At 46.8% G+C, this 17,024-nt stretch overlaps 2 protein-coding genes across 2 annotated transcripts in view; one reads left to right on the top strand and one right to left on the bottom strand.

The window, feature by feature from the left end:
* The window catches only part of TMEM109 (transmembrane protein 109), a 24,029-nt gene extending 20,487 nt beyond the window's left edge, over nt 1-3,542 (bottom strand). Inside the window, exons 1-2 of the mRNA XM_015411384.1 lie at nt 3,459-3,542; nt 121-188 (exon numbers count right to left, since the gene is read on the bottom strand). Of these exons, the coding sequence (XP_015266870.1) occupies nt 121-188; nt 3,459-3,542 (152 nt within the window). The remainder of the gene's footprint in view (nt 1-120; nt 189-3,458) is intronic.
* On the top strand, nt 3,541-16,703 carry PRPF19 (pre-mRNA processing factor 19). The gene is made up of 17 exons (XM_015411385.1): nt 3,541-3,638; nt 3,673-3,800; nt 5,636-5,785; nt 6,744-6,820; nt 7,167-7,308; nt 7,440-7,513; nt 7,612-7,674; nt 7,864-7,905; nt 8,034-8,108; nt 9,314-9,389; nt 9,689-9,798; nt 10,024-10,179; nt 10,300-10,369; nt 10,843-10,928; nt 13,655-13,825; nt 15,974-16,079; nt 16,176-16,703. The coding sequence occupies exons 1-17, from the start codon at nt 3,541-3,543 to the stop codon at nt 16,271-16,273; spliced, it is 1,722 nt and encodes a 573-aa protein (XP_015266871.1). The 3' UTR covers nt 16,274-16,703.
* The last annotated feature ends 321 nt before the right edge of the window (nt 16,704-17,024 follow it).

A 17,024-nucleotide genomic window follows, 5' to 3' on the forward strand; every position in this document is an offset into this window, starting at 1 on the left:
GGGGTGGGGTGGGGGGGAGAAGTCAGCCTCGGGCTCCGGCCCTTTGGTTTCCTGCATGTGTGCAACACGTACGTACGTGAGTGCGTCCAGTTGTGCTCGCACAGCCACGCAGTCCCTCACCTGGAGTACCCGGTCGGGTTGGGGGTGAAGAACTGGCTGTTGCTGGGGAGCTGGGGGCGGTTTATGGCCTAAGAGCACACGGTGCGTCCCCCTCGCGACAACATCTGGTCAGTGGCTGGACGAGACGCCCCTCGGGGAACAAAGAGCCAGTTGGGTGCAGTGGTGAAGTGCGTAGTGGACTCTAATCTGGGAGAGCCGGGTTTGATTCCCCACTCCTCCACTTGCACCTGCTGGTGGGACCTTGGGTCAGTCACAAGTTCTCTCAGAGCTGCCCCACCTACCTCACAGGGTGTCTGTTGTGCGGAAGGGAAAGGCGTTTGTAAGCCGCGTGAAGGGCGGGGTATAAATCCAGTCTCTTCTCCTTCTAAATATGTTCGATGGAGTTCTTTCATGATGGGAGAAAGATAGAATACAAATGTAGCAGTAGTGATAAAAAATTAAACTGCCCTTTTTTGTGTGGGCTGTCTGTTACAGTTATTTTTAGTAACAGCGTTCCATGCGCATTGGTGTTTAGTCATGCCAGCCATATGACCACAGAAACGTCTTCGGACAGTGCTGGCTCTTCAGCTTTGAAACGGAGATGAGCACCGCAACCGTAGAGTCGGATTCGACTGGCTTTCGAGCAGGGGAACCTTTACCTTTTACTGTTACTGAGCTGGATCACCATTCTAGACTGATTTGCCCTTCATTTCTGACAACAAAAAGCAGCTGGTGAACCTGATTTGAGATGGGAGTACCCAAGCCATTTATATCAGCTTCTGCTTGGTAGGATAGCGGATGTGCAAAGAGTTCTTAGGCAATTCTTTGTTTTAAGTTCTTTACCATGGACAGAGATTCAGTAGCTGATTCCATTACTAAACTGCTGTATCAATTAAGTATTTACAATTATAGTTGATTGTAAAAACTTATCGTAGTTACTCACCTTGTAATATTTTAAAGCTGTGTATACTGTTTTGCATCATGTGGCTAAAGCAAAAAGCAATCTTGTGGCTCTTTAAACACTGTTAAGCTATAAGTTTGTGTTGGCTAGCCCACAACCACTGTTAGTCTCCTAAGGCTTGTTTTCTTGTCAATTTGTTCACTTCCCTGAGTACCTAGTAGAAGATCAGGATAGAACTGTACTAAGAAAGGTGCCACAAAGCTTTGTTTGTGCTCTAAAAGACACTGTTACCATCCCTGGAATTTGTTAACAGTATTTGGTAAAATCTTCAGAGGCTACGGTCACACGGGCAGGAAAATGCAGGGGGAAGTGTGGCTGTTTGCCCCCGGAGCAAAATAATGCACGGCTGCCCGATGAGGTCCCCTGGTTAGGGGGGAGGTGCTGATCACAGGACATTCCTGTGGCGGGCAAAGAAGCGGCCTCTGCGGGTTTAACCCCTTCCAGGGCTGCAGAGGAATGCAAACTGTGTCCTCCGTCCGGTCCCCTCCAGGAGGAGCTTCAACCGGACTGCCCTCCCGCCACCCCCCCCCCCCGCCCCCCTCCACCTGCCCCCCGGTGCAGAGAGTTCGGAAAAGAGGAGGGGGCTGTGTTGTTTGTTTTTAAACGAAGTGTGCGCATGCGCCATTGGGTGCTTGTGCGCATCCCGTGGAGACTTGGGGGGGGGAAGCTTTTAGCGAGGGGACATGGGCGGGTGCTGGATGCCACGGACTACCACTGGAAACGCGATCAGGTGCCCGCCCTTGCCCCACGGTTTCCGGAAACTAGTACCTCGGAGGTACTAGTTTTTTACCCTGCATCTTCTGCGGGATGCCTCGGGTTCACCACCGGAGCTCTACGCTTCCCAGATGTGGCGCTGTGATCTCGCCTGGAAAATCTGCCTATCTTCTGTCTCTGTAGCGTGGCTAATGCTCCGTGTGACCGCAGCCAGAGTAGCTCTTTAGCTGTTTCTGTTGTTGAAAGGTAAAGTAGAGGTATGTTAAGGTGTGAAACCAGCTGTTATTTGATTCATTCACAATGCAATCACCTTTAGTGGACTTAAGGGGTAACTGTTTAAGATGACACTGTTAGTTATTTTGTAACTGAGATTAAATATTGAATGAGCTAAGAATCCTATATAGGCTTTTCTGTTTGCATCAAACTTTGATCAGCCATTTAAGTCAATTTATCAGTTTGACTCTAGTTTACTTTTACATCATAGCTATGAAAGAGACATGCTAGGGTAATTTGTAACAGCAAAAATCCTTAAATGTATGTCTCCATTTTGAAATAGAACATTTCAAGAAACATATATGCCAGCGACACTTCATAAATACTCTTGGTAGTGCAGCATTTATTTTTCAGTGAGTCTTGAGTCCCAAAGTTCTGTTGCCCGAACTTTGCATTTTTACCAACAGATAATCAAAACAGCACTAAAATGTTCTAGTGTGCTCAGTTTCACAACTGAAGCTACTAGACAGAACTTAAGCCTTGTGGTGTCCTAATCCTGTGCCATGTATACTGTAAACTGATGGTTATGTGGGTGTTCCTGGAATTCTGTATCTTAAGGCATCAAGAATTACCCATGGGTGTGATTTGTATATATGACATGCCTCTTCAAGACTTCAGGCTTTAAAAAGTTTATCTCATCACATGCACAGCCTCTTACTAGGACAATACTACTAAATGTTAATTTGGAAAAAAAATAGTGTCTGTTTCTAGTTTAACCGAGATAACAATAGTAAGCCCTATCAATAAATTGGGATATTGAATCATTCTGTATAACCTCAAACTCTTCAGTAGTACATTGTCATTGCACGCAAAGTGTCATCATAACTGTGAACAAAATGAGTCATGTGAAATACATATTGTTGTTTGTTGTTCAGTCGCATAGTCGAGTCCAACTTCGCAACCCTATGGACCACATCACGCCAGGCCCTCCTGTCTTCCGTCGTGCTCCTTAATTTCATGTCCGTTGCATCAATAGCACTGTCCAACCATCTCATCCTTTGCCGTCCCCGTCTTCTTTGACCTTCAATCTTTCCCAGCATCAGGGTCTTCTTCTCCAGTGAGTGCTCCCTTCTCAATTGGTGGCCAAAGTCTTTGAGCTTCAGCTTCAGTATCTGGCCTTCCAGAGAACAGACAGGGTTGATTTCTTTTAGGATTGACTGATTTGATCTCCTTTCAGAAGATGCTGGCTGGGTTGGCTGGCTGCTTTGCGGAGTCTCGCCCACGTCAGCCCCAGCCAGCGTCTTCGGCTCACTCTGCTCTGGTCCTCGGATAGGACAGGACCGTCTGCAGGGAGCTGGGAAGCACTCTAGAGGCCGCGGGGAGACATTTAAATGTCTCCCCGGGGCTTCTCTGGCTGGGCCGCTTCAGCAGCCCAGCCGGAGAAGCACCACAGAGTCGCCATTTCCCTCACCCCATTTTTGTCGATCCCCCCCCCAGCCTTCAGCACCGATGTCCGTCCCCGGGGCCCGGCTGGCCCCGCAAACACCACCGGCATGGCCCCGGCCAGCACCCACACAGGGCCCGCCACCAACTCCGTTCCTGCCAAGCCGTGCTCCCACATCGCCAGCCACCGCCTCCAGCAGTCCTGCGGGTAAATCGGTTGCAGCTGCCCCTGGCCTTTCTAGGCCTCGGGGCAGCCTGGCCTGCTTCACCGTGAGGAGAGAGGGCAGCAACAGGCCCCACCGCGCTGCTTCTTCCGGCCGCCGGGGGGAGCAGGTGAGTGGTGGCGGCGGTGCTGAGCCAGCCACTGCGGGTCCGTTTTCTCCACTACCCCCCCTTCTCCACTCTCCCTATCTCCCTTCCATTTTTTCCCTCTCTCATTCTTCCTCCTCATTGCTTTGACTCTTTCAATCCTCCCTCCATCTCTGCCTGTCTGTCTTTCTGACTGTCTCCCCCCCCCACCCTTCTTCCTCCCTCCCTCCCTCCCTCCCTCTCTCTCCCAACCCCTCCGTCCATCTATCTATCTACCACCCACCCAACCGCTCTACCTTTCTAGGGCCCGTTGTCTTCATCCACAACGAACTTTGGTCCCTAGTCTCTAAATAAAGTATTCACTGCCAAAGTGTGTGTGGAGAGTTATTTGACTGGGAACCTGACAGGGACTCTCAAGAGTCTTCTCCAGCACCATAATTCAAAAGAATCTATTCTTTGGCGCTCGGCCTCCCTTATGGTCCGACTCTCGCAGCCATACATGACTACTGGTAAGAATACCATTGCTTTGACCATACGGACTTTTGTTGGCAGGTTGATATCTCTTATTATTATGCTGTCTAGGTTTGCCATCGCTTTCCTCCCAAGGAGCAGGTGTCTTTTAATTTCATGGCTGCAGTCACCATCTGCAGTGATCTTGGATTCCAAAAACGTGAATTCTGTCACTGCTTCCATGACTTCCCCTTCTATTTGCCAAGGAGTGATGGGGCCGGATGCCATGATCTTAGTTTTTTGGATGTTGAGTTTCAAGCCAACTTTTGCACTCTTCTCCTTTACCCTGAGCAAGAGGCTCTTTAGGTCCTCTTCACTTTCTGCAATTAGGGTGGTATCGTTTGCATATCTGAGGTTTTTGATGTTTTTCCTGGCAATTTTAATTCCCGCTTGTGATTCATCCAGGCCGGCATCTCGTATGATGTACTCTGCATATACATTAAATAAGCAAGGTGACAATATACATCCTTGTTGTACTCCTTTTCCTATGCTAAATCAGTTGTTCCATATCCGGTTCTAACTGTTGCATCTTGACCCTTATATAGGTTTCTCAAGAGACATGTGAGGTGGCCTGGTACTCCCATCTTGTCATATAAGCAATAAATTATATATCCTTGGCAGATACTACCATCTTAAATGTCTTTTTCTAAATCAAAATCCGTTTATGAAACATTAGTGTTTCCCCACTCTAAACTTTCATTCTCAGCATTGGATACAAAGTACCACAAATGGAGTGGGACTTTCTGACTTCTACTTCCTGCTGGTGGCCACTGAGTCCTTTGACATTTTCCTTCTGGGGGTCGGGGGCCCTCTTGAAGAGGATAGGGAGTGAAGGTGATTTTGGGGAAATGGCAAACAGTCTCTTCCCTGTCCATTAGCTCAATTGCCATTTTGTTGGTGGAGCAGCTCTTGTGGGTCTAACCTTAACAGTCAAAGGACTGAAGGTTTGCATGGATATAGCACGCTTCTCTATTCTCTCCTATGTTCGCTTGGTTCTTGTACTGTTGTGTGCATTTCCAAACACAGACTACTTTCCTTTAGATACGTCAGCAGATGGAGGCATCTGACACAGGCAAGGGGTATTCAGAATTGTATATTTTTGTAGAATATAAGAACTGTAATTACCTAATACTGTAGATTGTCTTGTATAGCTATTGGAAAGCATTTTGAAAGGGTAGAGGACAATAAAATCCTCCTAGGGCAGATTTTGGAGAGTGGAGATATAAATCTTTTAAGCAAATAAATGAATTTAAAAGTTTAAATCTTGCCTTGGAAAGGATTTCACTGTTAGTATTAAAAGAGAACATATTTCACGAGAGCTCCCCCCCCCCCAGTCTAATTTTCTGCATGGGCATTTACCTTTTTTGTGCCTTCTTCTTTTTGTAGTTTCTAATGAGGTGCCTGAGCATCCCTGTGTGTCTCCAGTCTCGAACCATGTCTATGAGCGAAGACTGATTGAAAAGTATATTGCAGAGAATGGAACTGACCCAGTGAACAACCAGCCATTGTCTGAAGAGCAGCTCATAGACATTAAAGGTGAGGAGGCCTGCAGCCAAGTTTCTCACATTTCCCTCTTTTGTGATACTTTGGGGGGAATGTTTTGATCTTCTCATTCTTTGAATTCTTGAAATCTGATTGATACAAGGGTGTTGTATGTGAATGGTAGAAACAGTTCCCTAGGAAGTGTATGGCCTCAACAGTGCAGAAGGTCAGGAGCAGTGTACCCTCTAAGCTGAGTTAGTGTGAGCTAGCTCACAGTTTTTTAGCCTCTGGCTCACACACGTTTGTCTTAGCTCAAGAAGGATGGCTCCAGAGCAAACTAACTTATGCAGTAGCCAAATCGCTCGCTCACAACTTTAATGCCTGTACCTCACATAGCAGACTTTTTGCTCACAAGACTCCACAGCTTAGAGGGAGCATTGGTCACGAATGGATCATCATGAGATGATCAATGCTTCCACTTCATTCCCTCTCTTCCTTCATCCATATGTGCCTCCTTGCCTCCAGGTCTTGCAGTTAACCCTTCCACATGGCTGCTTGACATCCTAGTGTATGGCTGGGATGAGGAGAGAGCCAAAGGGCAAGTATGTTGTTCTGGAATGACAGTGGAAGCTGCAGCTGAACTGCTTGCAAGGCCCATGCCATTTATGAACAGCTGGTTTAGCCATCCTTGGTATTAAAAGTGGCAGAGGGGACAGTGATGGTTATTTCTCCAGGTGGGTGGCTGTGTTGGGCTGAAGCAAAAGAACCAGGTTTGAGCCCAGGTGCCACCTTTAAGACCAACAGAGTTTAATTCTGGGTATCGGCTTTTGTGCGCAAGGCACACTTTCCCTGATACACCGAAAGAGATTTCCTCAAGGTGGAGAGGGTTTGGGGTAGGGGGTTAGTTGCCAGGAAGGGCTAGTTAGAGTAGAGACCATAGGGTGCCACTGGACACTCAGGCTTTGTTTGGTTACTTCTACAGTCAATGCTTACTTGATCATGTCATTCACAGTTGCCCACCCAATTCGACCAAAGCCACCCTCTGCTACTAGCATCCCAGCAATTCTGAAGGCACTTCAAGATGAATGGGTAAGTATCTATTTCTTACTGTTGCATTGTAGAAAGAATTCCTCATCTGTTCACTGATGTGATAGAACTGAGAATGGTCTCTCCACTTTCCAGCAGAAGGAGACCTCTTTCTGTGTGACTTGGGCAGTTATGCTGAGGTTACCACCCTGTTTAGAGTGAAAGAAAGCAAGACATTGCTGTGTTATAATGTTTGGGCAAGGAGGAAGGAGATTTCTAAGCCAGGAGTGGTTTCATCCTTGGCAAAACCAGTAGAGTGCAGGGTTAGGGTGAGACATCAGATAAACTGCCAGCTGTCACTGCAACATAACCCCCCCCCCCCCCAAATAACCCTATTTACGTTCTTCAGGATGCTGTCATGCTGCATAGTTTCACACTGCGGCAGCAGTTGCAGACCACACGCCAGGAACTCTCTCATGCTCTGTACCAGCATGATGCTGCCTGCCGTGTCATTGCCCGTCTCACCAAAGAGGTCACTGCTGCGAGAGAAGGTGAGACACAGAGATGGTCGTTCAGCCCTTAGTGGTGCCTGGTCTAGAGGGATAGTTCCTGTGTTAGTCCTTCATGTCAATCATTGTTTAACCTGCTAAACTGTCTTTTTTTTTTTTTTACTTCTGTGCAGCTCTGGCAACTCTGAAGCCACAGGCTGGTCTCATTGTCCCCCAGGCTGCACCTTCTTTGCAGCCCAATGCTGTGGTAAGTTCCACACGTCTGTCTGTCTGTCTCTCTGACTCCTGTGTTCATGCTCTGTCTCCTTCCTCTGGATTCACAAGTGCTTTCTTTTCTTTTTGCAGGGTGCTGTTGAGCCAATGGACTTGGGAGAACTGGCAGGAATGACCCCAGAGATTATCCAGAAGGTAAGAGACAAGCTTGACTCAGGATTTTCCATCTCTCTTTGCTCTCGCTATTGTTGTTATGCTGACTGCGCTCCAGACTATTGTGTTTTCCTTTCTAGAATATAGCCGTATCTGATTGTCCCGTATCATTTGATGCTGTAATATGCCATGCTTGAGCACAGTTCTTCCTAATAATCTTTTATCTTGCAGCTTCAAGACAAAGCCACAGTTCTGACCACGGAGCGTAAAAAGGTAAGTTTTACTGGAAGGAGGGGCCACAAGTGGTTCTGCTGAGTGTATAGAAAGGAGTTGCTGCTTCCTGGATAGGCTGGCAGGACATCCCTGTTCCAGGAGAATGATTTCCATGTTTGTTTTGCCAGAGAGGAAAGACTGTGCCGGAGGAACTGGTGAAGCCTGAAGAACTAAGCAAGTACCGGCAGGTGGCTTCACATGTGGTGAGTACTGTGCTCCTGGTTCATGGGGAAAGTTGCCTTGAGGAGTCAGATGCTGTAGGCCACAGGCTTTCTAACTTTTACTGGGTGCCTGTTGCAGCCAAGTACTTGGGCTTCCTCCCTGCAGTCCATTTTAACCCACCTTAACGATTCTGCCATCAGTTAACCAATGCTGTAAGCTTTACCCAAGCCTGGGAGCAATCTAGCCTGGAGTGAACCAGGTTCTGAGCTTTTGAGCCAGTTTGGTGTAGTGGTTAAGTGTGCGGACTCTAATCTGGGAGAACCGGGTTTGATTCCCCACTCCTCCACCTGCACCTGCTGATGTGACCTTGGGTCAGCCACAAGCTCTGGCACAGCTGTCCTTTGAAAAAGAGCCCTTTGTGTCAGAGTTCTCTCAGCCCCACCCACCCCACAGGATCTCTGTGGTGGGGAGGGGAAGGGAAAGGAGTTTGTAAGCCGCTCTGAGACTCCAAGTGAAGGGCGGGGTATAAATCCAATCTCCTCTTCTTCTTCTTCTTTGACTTAGGCATTCTGTGTCTCTGCATGAGTATGATGTTCATCTTCCAAGCCCCCGTACACCAGTGGTGTTGTGCTGCACTTATTACCGAGGCCAAATCAGCTTAGTATCTCATAGCTGGGATTTGCTCTTCTTGTCTACCTGATTGATTCTCCTGTTCTGGGAGTAATCCCAAGCTTGCTTCTCTTGTACTCCTATTCAAGGAAATCAGTCTGTTTTCCTTGCTAAGGATACCAGGATCCAGTGTTCCCTCTAAGCCGAGTTAGTCCGAGCTAGCTGACAGTTTCTTAGCCTCCAGCTCGCCCATTTTTGCCTTAGCTCAGGAAGGAGGGCTCCAGAGCAAACTAATTTATGCCATGGCCAAATCACTCGCTCACAACTTTAATGCCAGGAGCTCACAAGGCCCCACAGCTTAGAGGGAGCATTGCCAGGATCCCCTTCTTGCTTTTGTCACTGATGATGCAAGCATGGAGCTGAGCCTCTGGGAGGACATCCCCCGCCGATTCTTATCAAATCAAAATGAGAACATATCCTGTTGAGGGGAACAACTGATTACAAAAAATGTGGCGCAAAGCCAAAAGCCCGGAAATGCTTCTTCTTATGTTGCCTGGCAGTTGATGAGACAAAGCAGTTGAGGCTTTCCCCTCTTTTTGCCTGGAATCTTAATCTCAACACTGTTGCTTTTGAATAGGGACTGCACAGTGCCAGCATCCCAGGCATCCTGGCTCTCGACCTGTGTCCTTCCGACACCAACAGGATCCTCACAGGTATGTTATGACTTTTATACGTCAGCTTCTTTCCTGAGTGTATCAATGTCTGGATAGCAGGAGCCCTGGAGGCATCTCTGTTCCTTGCTTGAATTGAAAAGGATAATAGTTTGGGATATTGCTGCTGGCTTTGAAGAGTGCTGGTTCCATTTATATGGCTGTGGGTAGTACTCAGCCAGCATACTTCCCGAGACAGCAAGTGCTGAAGGAATGTATGGCTGGTTCCCCCCCCCCCACTCTGGTCTCTTTACTGAGTACTGAGCCAGTTTCGTTTCTCAGTTTTCTCTTTTATGTTCTAGGAGGGGCGGATAAAAATGTTGTTGTGTTTGACAAGAGCTCGGAGCAGATCCTGGCAACTCTCAAGGGTCACACCAAGAAGGTCACTAGTGTCGTGTTTCACCCATCCCATGTAAGGACTGAAGCCTGCAACCACAGTTTTTTTCTTTGAAATTATGTCACGGACCTTCACGCCTGCTTGAAGCAATTCTTTGATCATTCTGTGTTAATCTGTAACAAGATGGGCTGTCTTTTAAGCAGACCCTAAGGGACACAGCTCCCCCCCCCCCCCGGTTTCTAATTAAGCCCAGTTGCTTTCATCTTATTATCAAGGTGCTTTCTTTTTTTTCTCCTCCAGGAGCTCGTGTTCTCGGCTTCTCCAGATGCCACTATCCGGATCTGGTCAGTCCCCAGTGCGTCATGTGTGCAAGTTGTGCGTGCCCATGAGAGTGCTGTGACAGGGCTGAGTCTCCATGCCACAGGTGACTATCTGCTGAGCTCCTCTGATGACCAGGTGAGATGAGGACCAGAGAGGTGCATTCCTAGATTGGTAAAACTGTCATGATCCGGCACTTGCAAAATGACAGTGAACGCTTCTTTACCCTACACAAATGCAGCCTTTTCTCTTTCTCAGTATTGGGCCTTCTCTGACATCCAGACTGGCCGTGTCCTCACCAAGGTCACAGATGAAACTTCTGGCTGTGGTAAGGACTCTGCATTTTGCCTCTAACCCTTGTAGCTTCTGTGGGACATGACTGGGGGAGTGCAGAGCCTCCTTAGTTGGGTATGATTCATGGGAGCAAGAGGAGGAGGAGGAGGAGGAGGAGACTGGATTTATCCCCCGCCCTTCACTACCCAGATGCATCTTACAATCTCCTTTCCCTCCCCCTCCCCACAACAGACACCCTGTGAGGTCGGTGGGGCTGAGAGAGCTCTTGACAGAAACTGCTGTTGAGAGAACAGCTCCGAAATAACTTGTGACTGACCCAAGGTCACACCAGCAGCTGCATGTGGAGGCATGGGGAATCAAACCTGGTTCTCCCAGATTAGAGTCTGCGCTCTTAACCACTACACCAAACTGTGTCTCACCCAGAAGGCTGGATGAAGGCTTCACCATCTTCTTGAATGCCTGGATCCTGGTGACTTCCGTGATGATCGTTTTCTTTTCTCTCTGCAGCTCTCACCTGTGCTCAGTTCCATCCTGATGGGCTTATTTTTGGAACAGGGACTATGGACTCTCAGATCAAGATTTGGGACTTGAAGGTAAGATATACGCTTGCATATTTAAATTTGCATACTATAAAAAGTTGCCATAAGGAACACCGAGACCGTGTGTTGAGAACTTTTGAATATGCAGATGCTCTATAAATGCTGAGCTGTGCTACTATTGCTATGCTCCCATCTGAAGACCACTGAGTGAGAGATTGCGTGTGGGTTAGTTTACATGCCCACAGGAAATGCTGCCCTGGAACCTTCTGGAGCGGTGGCACCCAACTACCCTGTTTCCCCAAAAATAAGACCTACCCTCAAAATAAGCCCTAGCAGGATTTCTATGCATTTGTGGTATAAGCCCTATTGTGTCTTCTTGAGAAAAAATAAATATAAGACAGTGTCTTATTTTCGGGGAAACACGGTATTAGGTAGCGTCCTCTGGATGCTTTACTAGAACTTTTCTTCAAAGCAAGACATCTGTTTAAGTTTAGTTTTATTAAGTCTCTCAAGGGCTCCTGGTGCAGTAACGTGCATATAGTTTGGGAGTCGGCCCAGAGTTCATCTCGGTGCAATGCAACTGAAATCTGGAGGCTCAATATGCATTTTTTGGTGCTCAGTGCAGTACATTGGGGTAGCTGGGTACAGTCATGTTATGTCTGGTCAGTCAGAAGCCTCTGATGTGCTATGAAAAAAATTGGAACACTGTTTGGTTTTGACCATTCGATTGTGGGGGGGGGGGGGGGAAATGATGAGGTGAAAGGTAAACCCCTCAAGCAGAGGTACCAAAGAAGACTTTATTAATGCAGTAGAGTCAAACTTTATCTCTTGTAAGTAAAAACTACCATAAGATATAGAAACAAACCGTATGTGTAAGTGCATAAAATACATTCACACACCTAACTGTATCACAGTGGGTCCTGTGAATCCCTTTTGCAAATAGCAGAGCCCTCCTCCATCAGAACATGCATAGTTCACAGAGGAAGGCTGTCTTGTGAGTAGACATAGGATCCAGCCTCTCCCTAGCCCATTTGAGAAACACAAAGATTAAATATTCTTCAATGTACCACCAGGCACTCTCAAGCGCCCCACATGTCCCATTTGCCTTTAAATGCCTGGCACAGGTGGTTTAGACTGTCACAGCAAATTTTGAAACCATTGCAAACAAATCACTGTCTACAAAGAGGATCCATACTTGTGCTATAGCAGCCCGATTAACAAGGCATGAGAGGGTGCTTGGAAAAAATAATGGTTCTAGAATGATGATATAAAAAACAGTTTAATACATAATGAGTAGCACGCTTTCTTTTCCCAGTCCCACAGTACAAAATGTAAGTTTATGAATGAATCTCCTTTCCAGAACGGTATAATGAGCATCTGTTGTAAGAGGTTGTAAAATATTTCATTATAGAAAGGTACAGTAAGGAAGATAAAATATTTCTCTAACCCAGGGGTGGCCAAACTTGATTACCATAAGAGCCACATAGAATAAACATCAGATGTTTGAGAGCCGCAAGACATAAACAAATAGTACACACACGTTTTTATTGGAATATATGCAAATTTGCTTTTTATTAACATTAAATGAGACTGTCAAAAATAAAAACAAAAGGAGTAAAACCAAGTAATGATATTCATTTGTTTGCTAATGATAGTTGTTTGTGCGAGAGAGAAACAAAGAAAGCAAATAGATAGGGGAGGGACGGGGGAAGGAAGGAGGGAGAACAAATAAAAAGATGGAAAGCAAGCAAATAGGTGGGGAGGGGGGAAAGGTGAAAGAGAAAGAGAAAAACGAAGAAAGCAAATAGATGGAGGAGAGGATGGAAGGAAGATAGAGAGCAAATAGGTGGGGAGGGAGGAAAGGTGAAAGAGAGAAAAACAAAGAAAGCAAATAGATGGGGAGGGGGAAGGAAGGAAGATGGAAAGAATGAAAGAGGTGGCAAGAAGGAGAGAGAAAAAAAGAAAGCAAATATATGGGGAGGAAGGAAGGGAGAGAGAAAGCTGAAAAGAAAGAGGTGGAAAGAAAGCAAATAAATGGAGGGAGGGAGGGAGAAATGGAAAGAAAGCTAGTTTAACTTTAAATGTGTTCTCCACGTCTGCTGGCTTGGCTTGGAAAAGGGATTTAAAGAGACAAATGCCCCCGACTATGAGAATGCATTTAAAGTTACTTTCTTTCTCTGCTCCCCCCCCCCACCTCAAGCCTACCCAGGGAGGGGAATTCTGGCTGGGGAAGGGAAGACAGATTAGGCAGGCCTGCTTCCCCAGCCGCCCTGCCAGGAGCCGCACAATATGTGTGAAAGAGCTGCAGTTTGGCCACCCGTGCTCTAAACCAAAGGCTGGGAATACAGTTAAAATAGTCTTATGTGGCTGCATCAAAGGCAAAAATTGTAAGTTCACCTACACCTAAAGGTGCTTCCAGCTAATTTTTAATTTTAGTTGACCATGCTTCCTTGCTCAGATACTTAAGATTTGCTCCTCCCTCTTTGGCCTTTTTCATCAACTTTTAACTTATTTGGGGGCACATAATTAAAAGGAAGCTTTAGACACATTGTCTGCATGAATGCTAGTGCCATTGCTAAGATGAACTGAAATTCCACATGCCATGTAGAAAATGTCATAGGGAACATGAACTCCACAATTTTTTTTTGTTCGCAGTATGGACAGGCATAGGGCAGAAAGCTTACATCTTTTTGAAAGACAGGATAGGGCCAGGCTGCTGCTTCTGACAATAGTATGTCTTAATCACGTCCTTAACCACTGTGGCTGACTGCTTCTCTCAGGAACGGACTAATGTGGCAAACTTCCCAGGGCATTCGGGCCCTATTACCAGCATTGCCTTCTCTGAGAATGGTTACTACCTGGCCACTGCAGCGGACGACTCGTCTGTCAAACTGTGGGATCTGCGCAAACTGAAGAACTTCAAGACACTGCAGCTGGACAATAATTTTGAGGTTTGTGTTACCTTCCTTTCCCCCTCAGGTGTCTGTATTTTTGATCCCTCTAATTTGCTAATAGTATCTGGAATCCCTTCTTGGGCGTGGGGTTCTTCTGCCTGCTTTTAAACCATGCCATGCCCATTATATACTCCTGTAGTAGTAGGGATGGGCACAAACCCAAGCCAGAGTCCGGGCTGGACTTTGCCCGGTTTGGAGTTTGTGAGCTGAGGGGAATGCGCTGGACTTTGCCCGGTTTGGAGTTTGTGAGCTGAGGGGAATGCGCCTTCCCCTAAACACTCACTGAGCTTTTTTGCTTGGTTCATAAGAACATTCAAGAAGCCAATGTTGGATCAGGCCAGTGGCCCATCCAGTCCAACACTGTCACACAGTGGCCAAAAATACCAGGTGCCATCAGGAGGTCCAGCAGTGGGGCCAGGACACTAGAAACCCTCCCACTGTTGCCCCACCCCACCCCCAAGCACCAAGAATACAGAGCATCACTTGCCCCAGACTGAGAGTTCCTATCTCTACTTGGTGGCTAATAGCCACGGATGGACCTCTGCTCCATATATTTATCCAATTCCCTCTTGAAGCCATGTGTGTTTGTAGCTGCCACCCCCTCCTGTGGCAGTGAATTCCATGTGTTAATTACTATTTGGGTGAAGAAGTACTTCCTTTTATCCGTTCTAACTCAACTGCTCAGCAATTTCATTGAGTGCCCATGAGTTCTTGTATTGTGAGAAAGGGAGAAAAGTACCTCTTTCTTTACCTGCTCTATCCTATGCATAATCTTGTAAAACTCGATCTTGTCACCCCTCAGTTGTTGTTTCTCCAAGCTAAAAACCCCCAAGTGCTTTAAGTTTTCTTCATAGGGAAAGTGTTCCAACCGTCTTATCATTCTAGTTGCTCTTTTCTGCACTTTTTCCAATGCTATAATATCCTTTTTGAGGTGTGGTGACCAGAATTGTACACAGTATTCCAAATGAGGTTGCACCATCAATTTATACAGGGGCATTATGATACTGGCTGAGTTGTTTTCAATTCCCTTTCTAATAATCCCCAGCATAGTGTTGGCCTTCTTTATTGCAGTCGCACACTGTCTGGACATTTTCAGTGAGTTATCTACTACTACTCCAAGATCTCTCTCTTGGTCAGTCTCTGCCAGCTTGGATCCCATCAATGTGTATTTATAGTTAGGATTTTTGGCCCCAATGTGCATCACTTTGCACTTGGCCGCATTGAGCCCCATTTGCCACGTTGATGCCCACTCGCCCATCCTTGACAGATCCCTTTGGAGTGCCTCACAATCCTGCTTTTCACCACCCTGAACAATTTAGTGTCATCTGCAAATTTAGCCACTTCACTGCTTACTCCCAACTCCAAATCATTAATGAACAAGTTAGAAAGCATCGGACCCGGTACTGAGCCCTGCGGTACCCCAGTGCTTACCACCCTCCACTGAGAAAATTGCCCATATATACTCACTCTCTGTTTCCTATTAATTAGCCAGTTTTTGATCCACAAAAGGACTTGTCCTTTTATCCCATGACTTTTGAGCCTTTGATGAGGAACTTTATCAAAAGCTTTCTGGAAGTCAAGGTAAACAGTATCTATTGTCCACATGTTTGTTCACCCCCTCAAAGAACACTAACAGGTTGGTGAGACAAGATCTTCCCTTACAGAACCCATGCTGGGTCTGCCTCTGTCTGTTGGCTTGTGTGTTCGGCATGCCACTTCCAGGTGGGGTTGGGTCCTGCCCCCATGCACCCACGTCACCAGTGTGCTCGCGTAACGTCCAAGTAATGTGGGCTGCTAGGGGTGGGGCCTGATGCCACCCAGAATTGGCGCGAGCACATCAGGGGGCCAACATGCTTGCACTTTTGGATGATGCGGGTGTGCCGGGGCGGAGCCCGACACCACACACAAACAGGTTCAGTTCGGGCAGGTTTTGTGCTCAGGGGTTTGGTTCGGGGCTGCCCGGTTCACGAGCCTCAGACTAAACTGGGTTTTCCTGGTCTGTGCCCATCCCTATCTAGTAGTCGCTAGCGCTACATGTAGCTTAGTTTTTGTGACCACTCGGCTAGGACAGAGGGTGCTGCACTTGGCTGAGAGTGTCGATGATTGAAGATGCGTGTATCTCCAATGCATGTTCCTCCTTTTTAGGTGAAATCTCTCATATTTGACCAGAGTGGCACTTATCTGGCCCTGGGTGGCACTGATGTCCAGGTGTATATCTGTAAACAGTGGACAGAGGTTCTCCACTTCACAGGTGAGAGGCTGGCGGATGTTATCAAGACACAGGTGGGGGTTGTTTTATTTGGACAAACATGCCATGGAGTAATTTTCTGTCTGATTATATTTACAGAGCATAGCGGCTTGACAACAGGAGTGGCCTTTGGGCACCATGCTAAATTTATTGCTTCTACAGGCATGGACAGAAGCCTGAAATTCTACAGCCTGTAGCCTCTGCTTCCTGTATGTGAAAGGGGTGGAGCTTGTTCTTCACTGTAGTGTTATGATATTGGGGGAACCATAGGGCACAAGGGGTGGGATGGGAGGGGGGGGGCTGAATGGAACTTAGGGTACCTCTATGGCCTTTATCTTGGCTCAGGATACCCATAGAATGGTAAGATGAGCCCTGTACTAAATGGATTTGTTTTCCTCTTCCACATTTGTTATTTTCCAGCTTTGTCTGTGCTGTGATTATACCAATACTGAGCCAGACCCACCCAGTGAGGGGTGGTGCCAGGGATGCGGATGAAGAGGGGGATGGCAAAATGTGCAGGTTCTGGGGTTTGTTTGTTTTTAAGCAGCTCTCTAGTTTCATTAAAAAAACTGTAACATAATTTGTGTGGCTCTGAGAAGAATCTCTTGATGTGATCATAAAAATATGTGGCCCTCACTTCTGGAAGGAAGCATCAGATTTGATTAATCCCAAAAATATAAAATTGCCATTTGTTTTATAGTTAGTTCAAAATAGTGTGATTATTAGCAAATGCTGAAAATAGGCCATTACTAGTTCTCCCTTGAAACAGAGATGAACGTAGCCCAGAGTAACTAAGTGGAAATGTGGTACACATGATCCACAGCACACTGATTACTAGGGAAGTTGGAAAATAGGGTGTTTGACATGGCACATGACTGGGATAAGAGCAGCCCCTGCTCCTTGCTTTCTTTACAGGTGGCTTCACAGGACAGATGGCTGCTCTATAAG

The sequence above is a fragment of the Gekko japonicus genome, unplaced genomic scaffold (genome assembly GCF_001447785.1).
Source record: "Gekko japonicus isolate JY-2015 unplaced genomic scaffold, Gekko_japonicus_V1.1 scaffold2829, whole genome shotgun sequence".
NCBI classification, from domain to species: Eukaryota; Metazoa; Chordata; class Lepidosauria; order Squamata; family Gekkonidae; genus Gekko; species Gekko japonicus.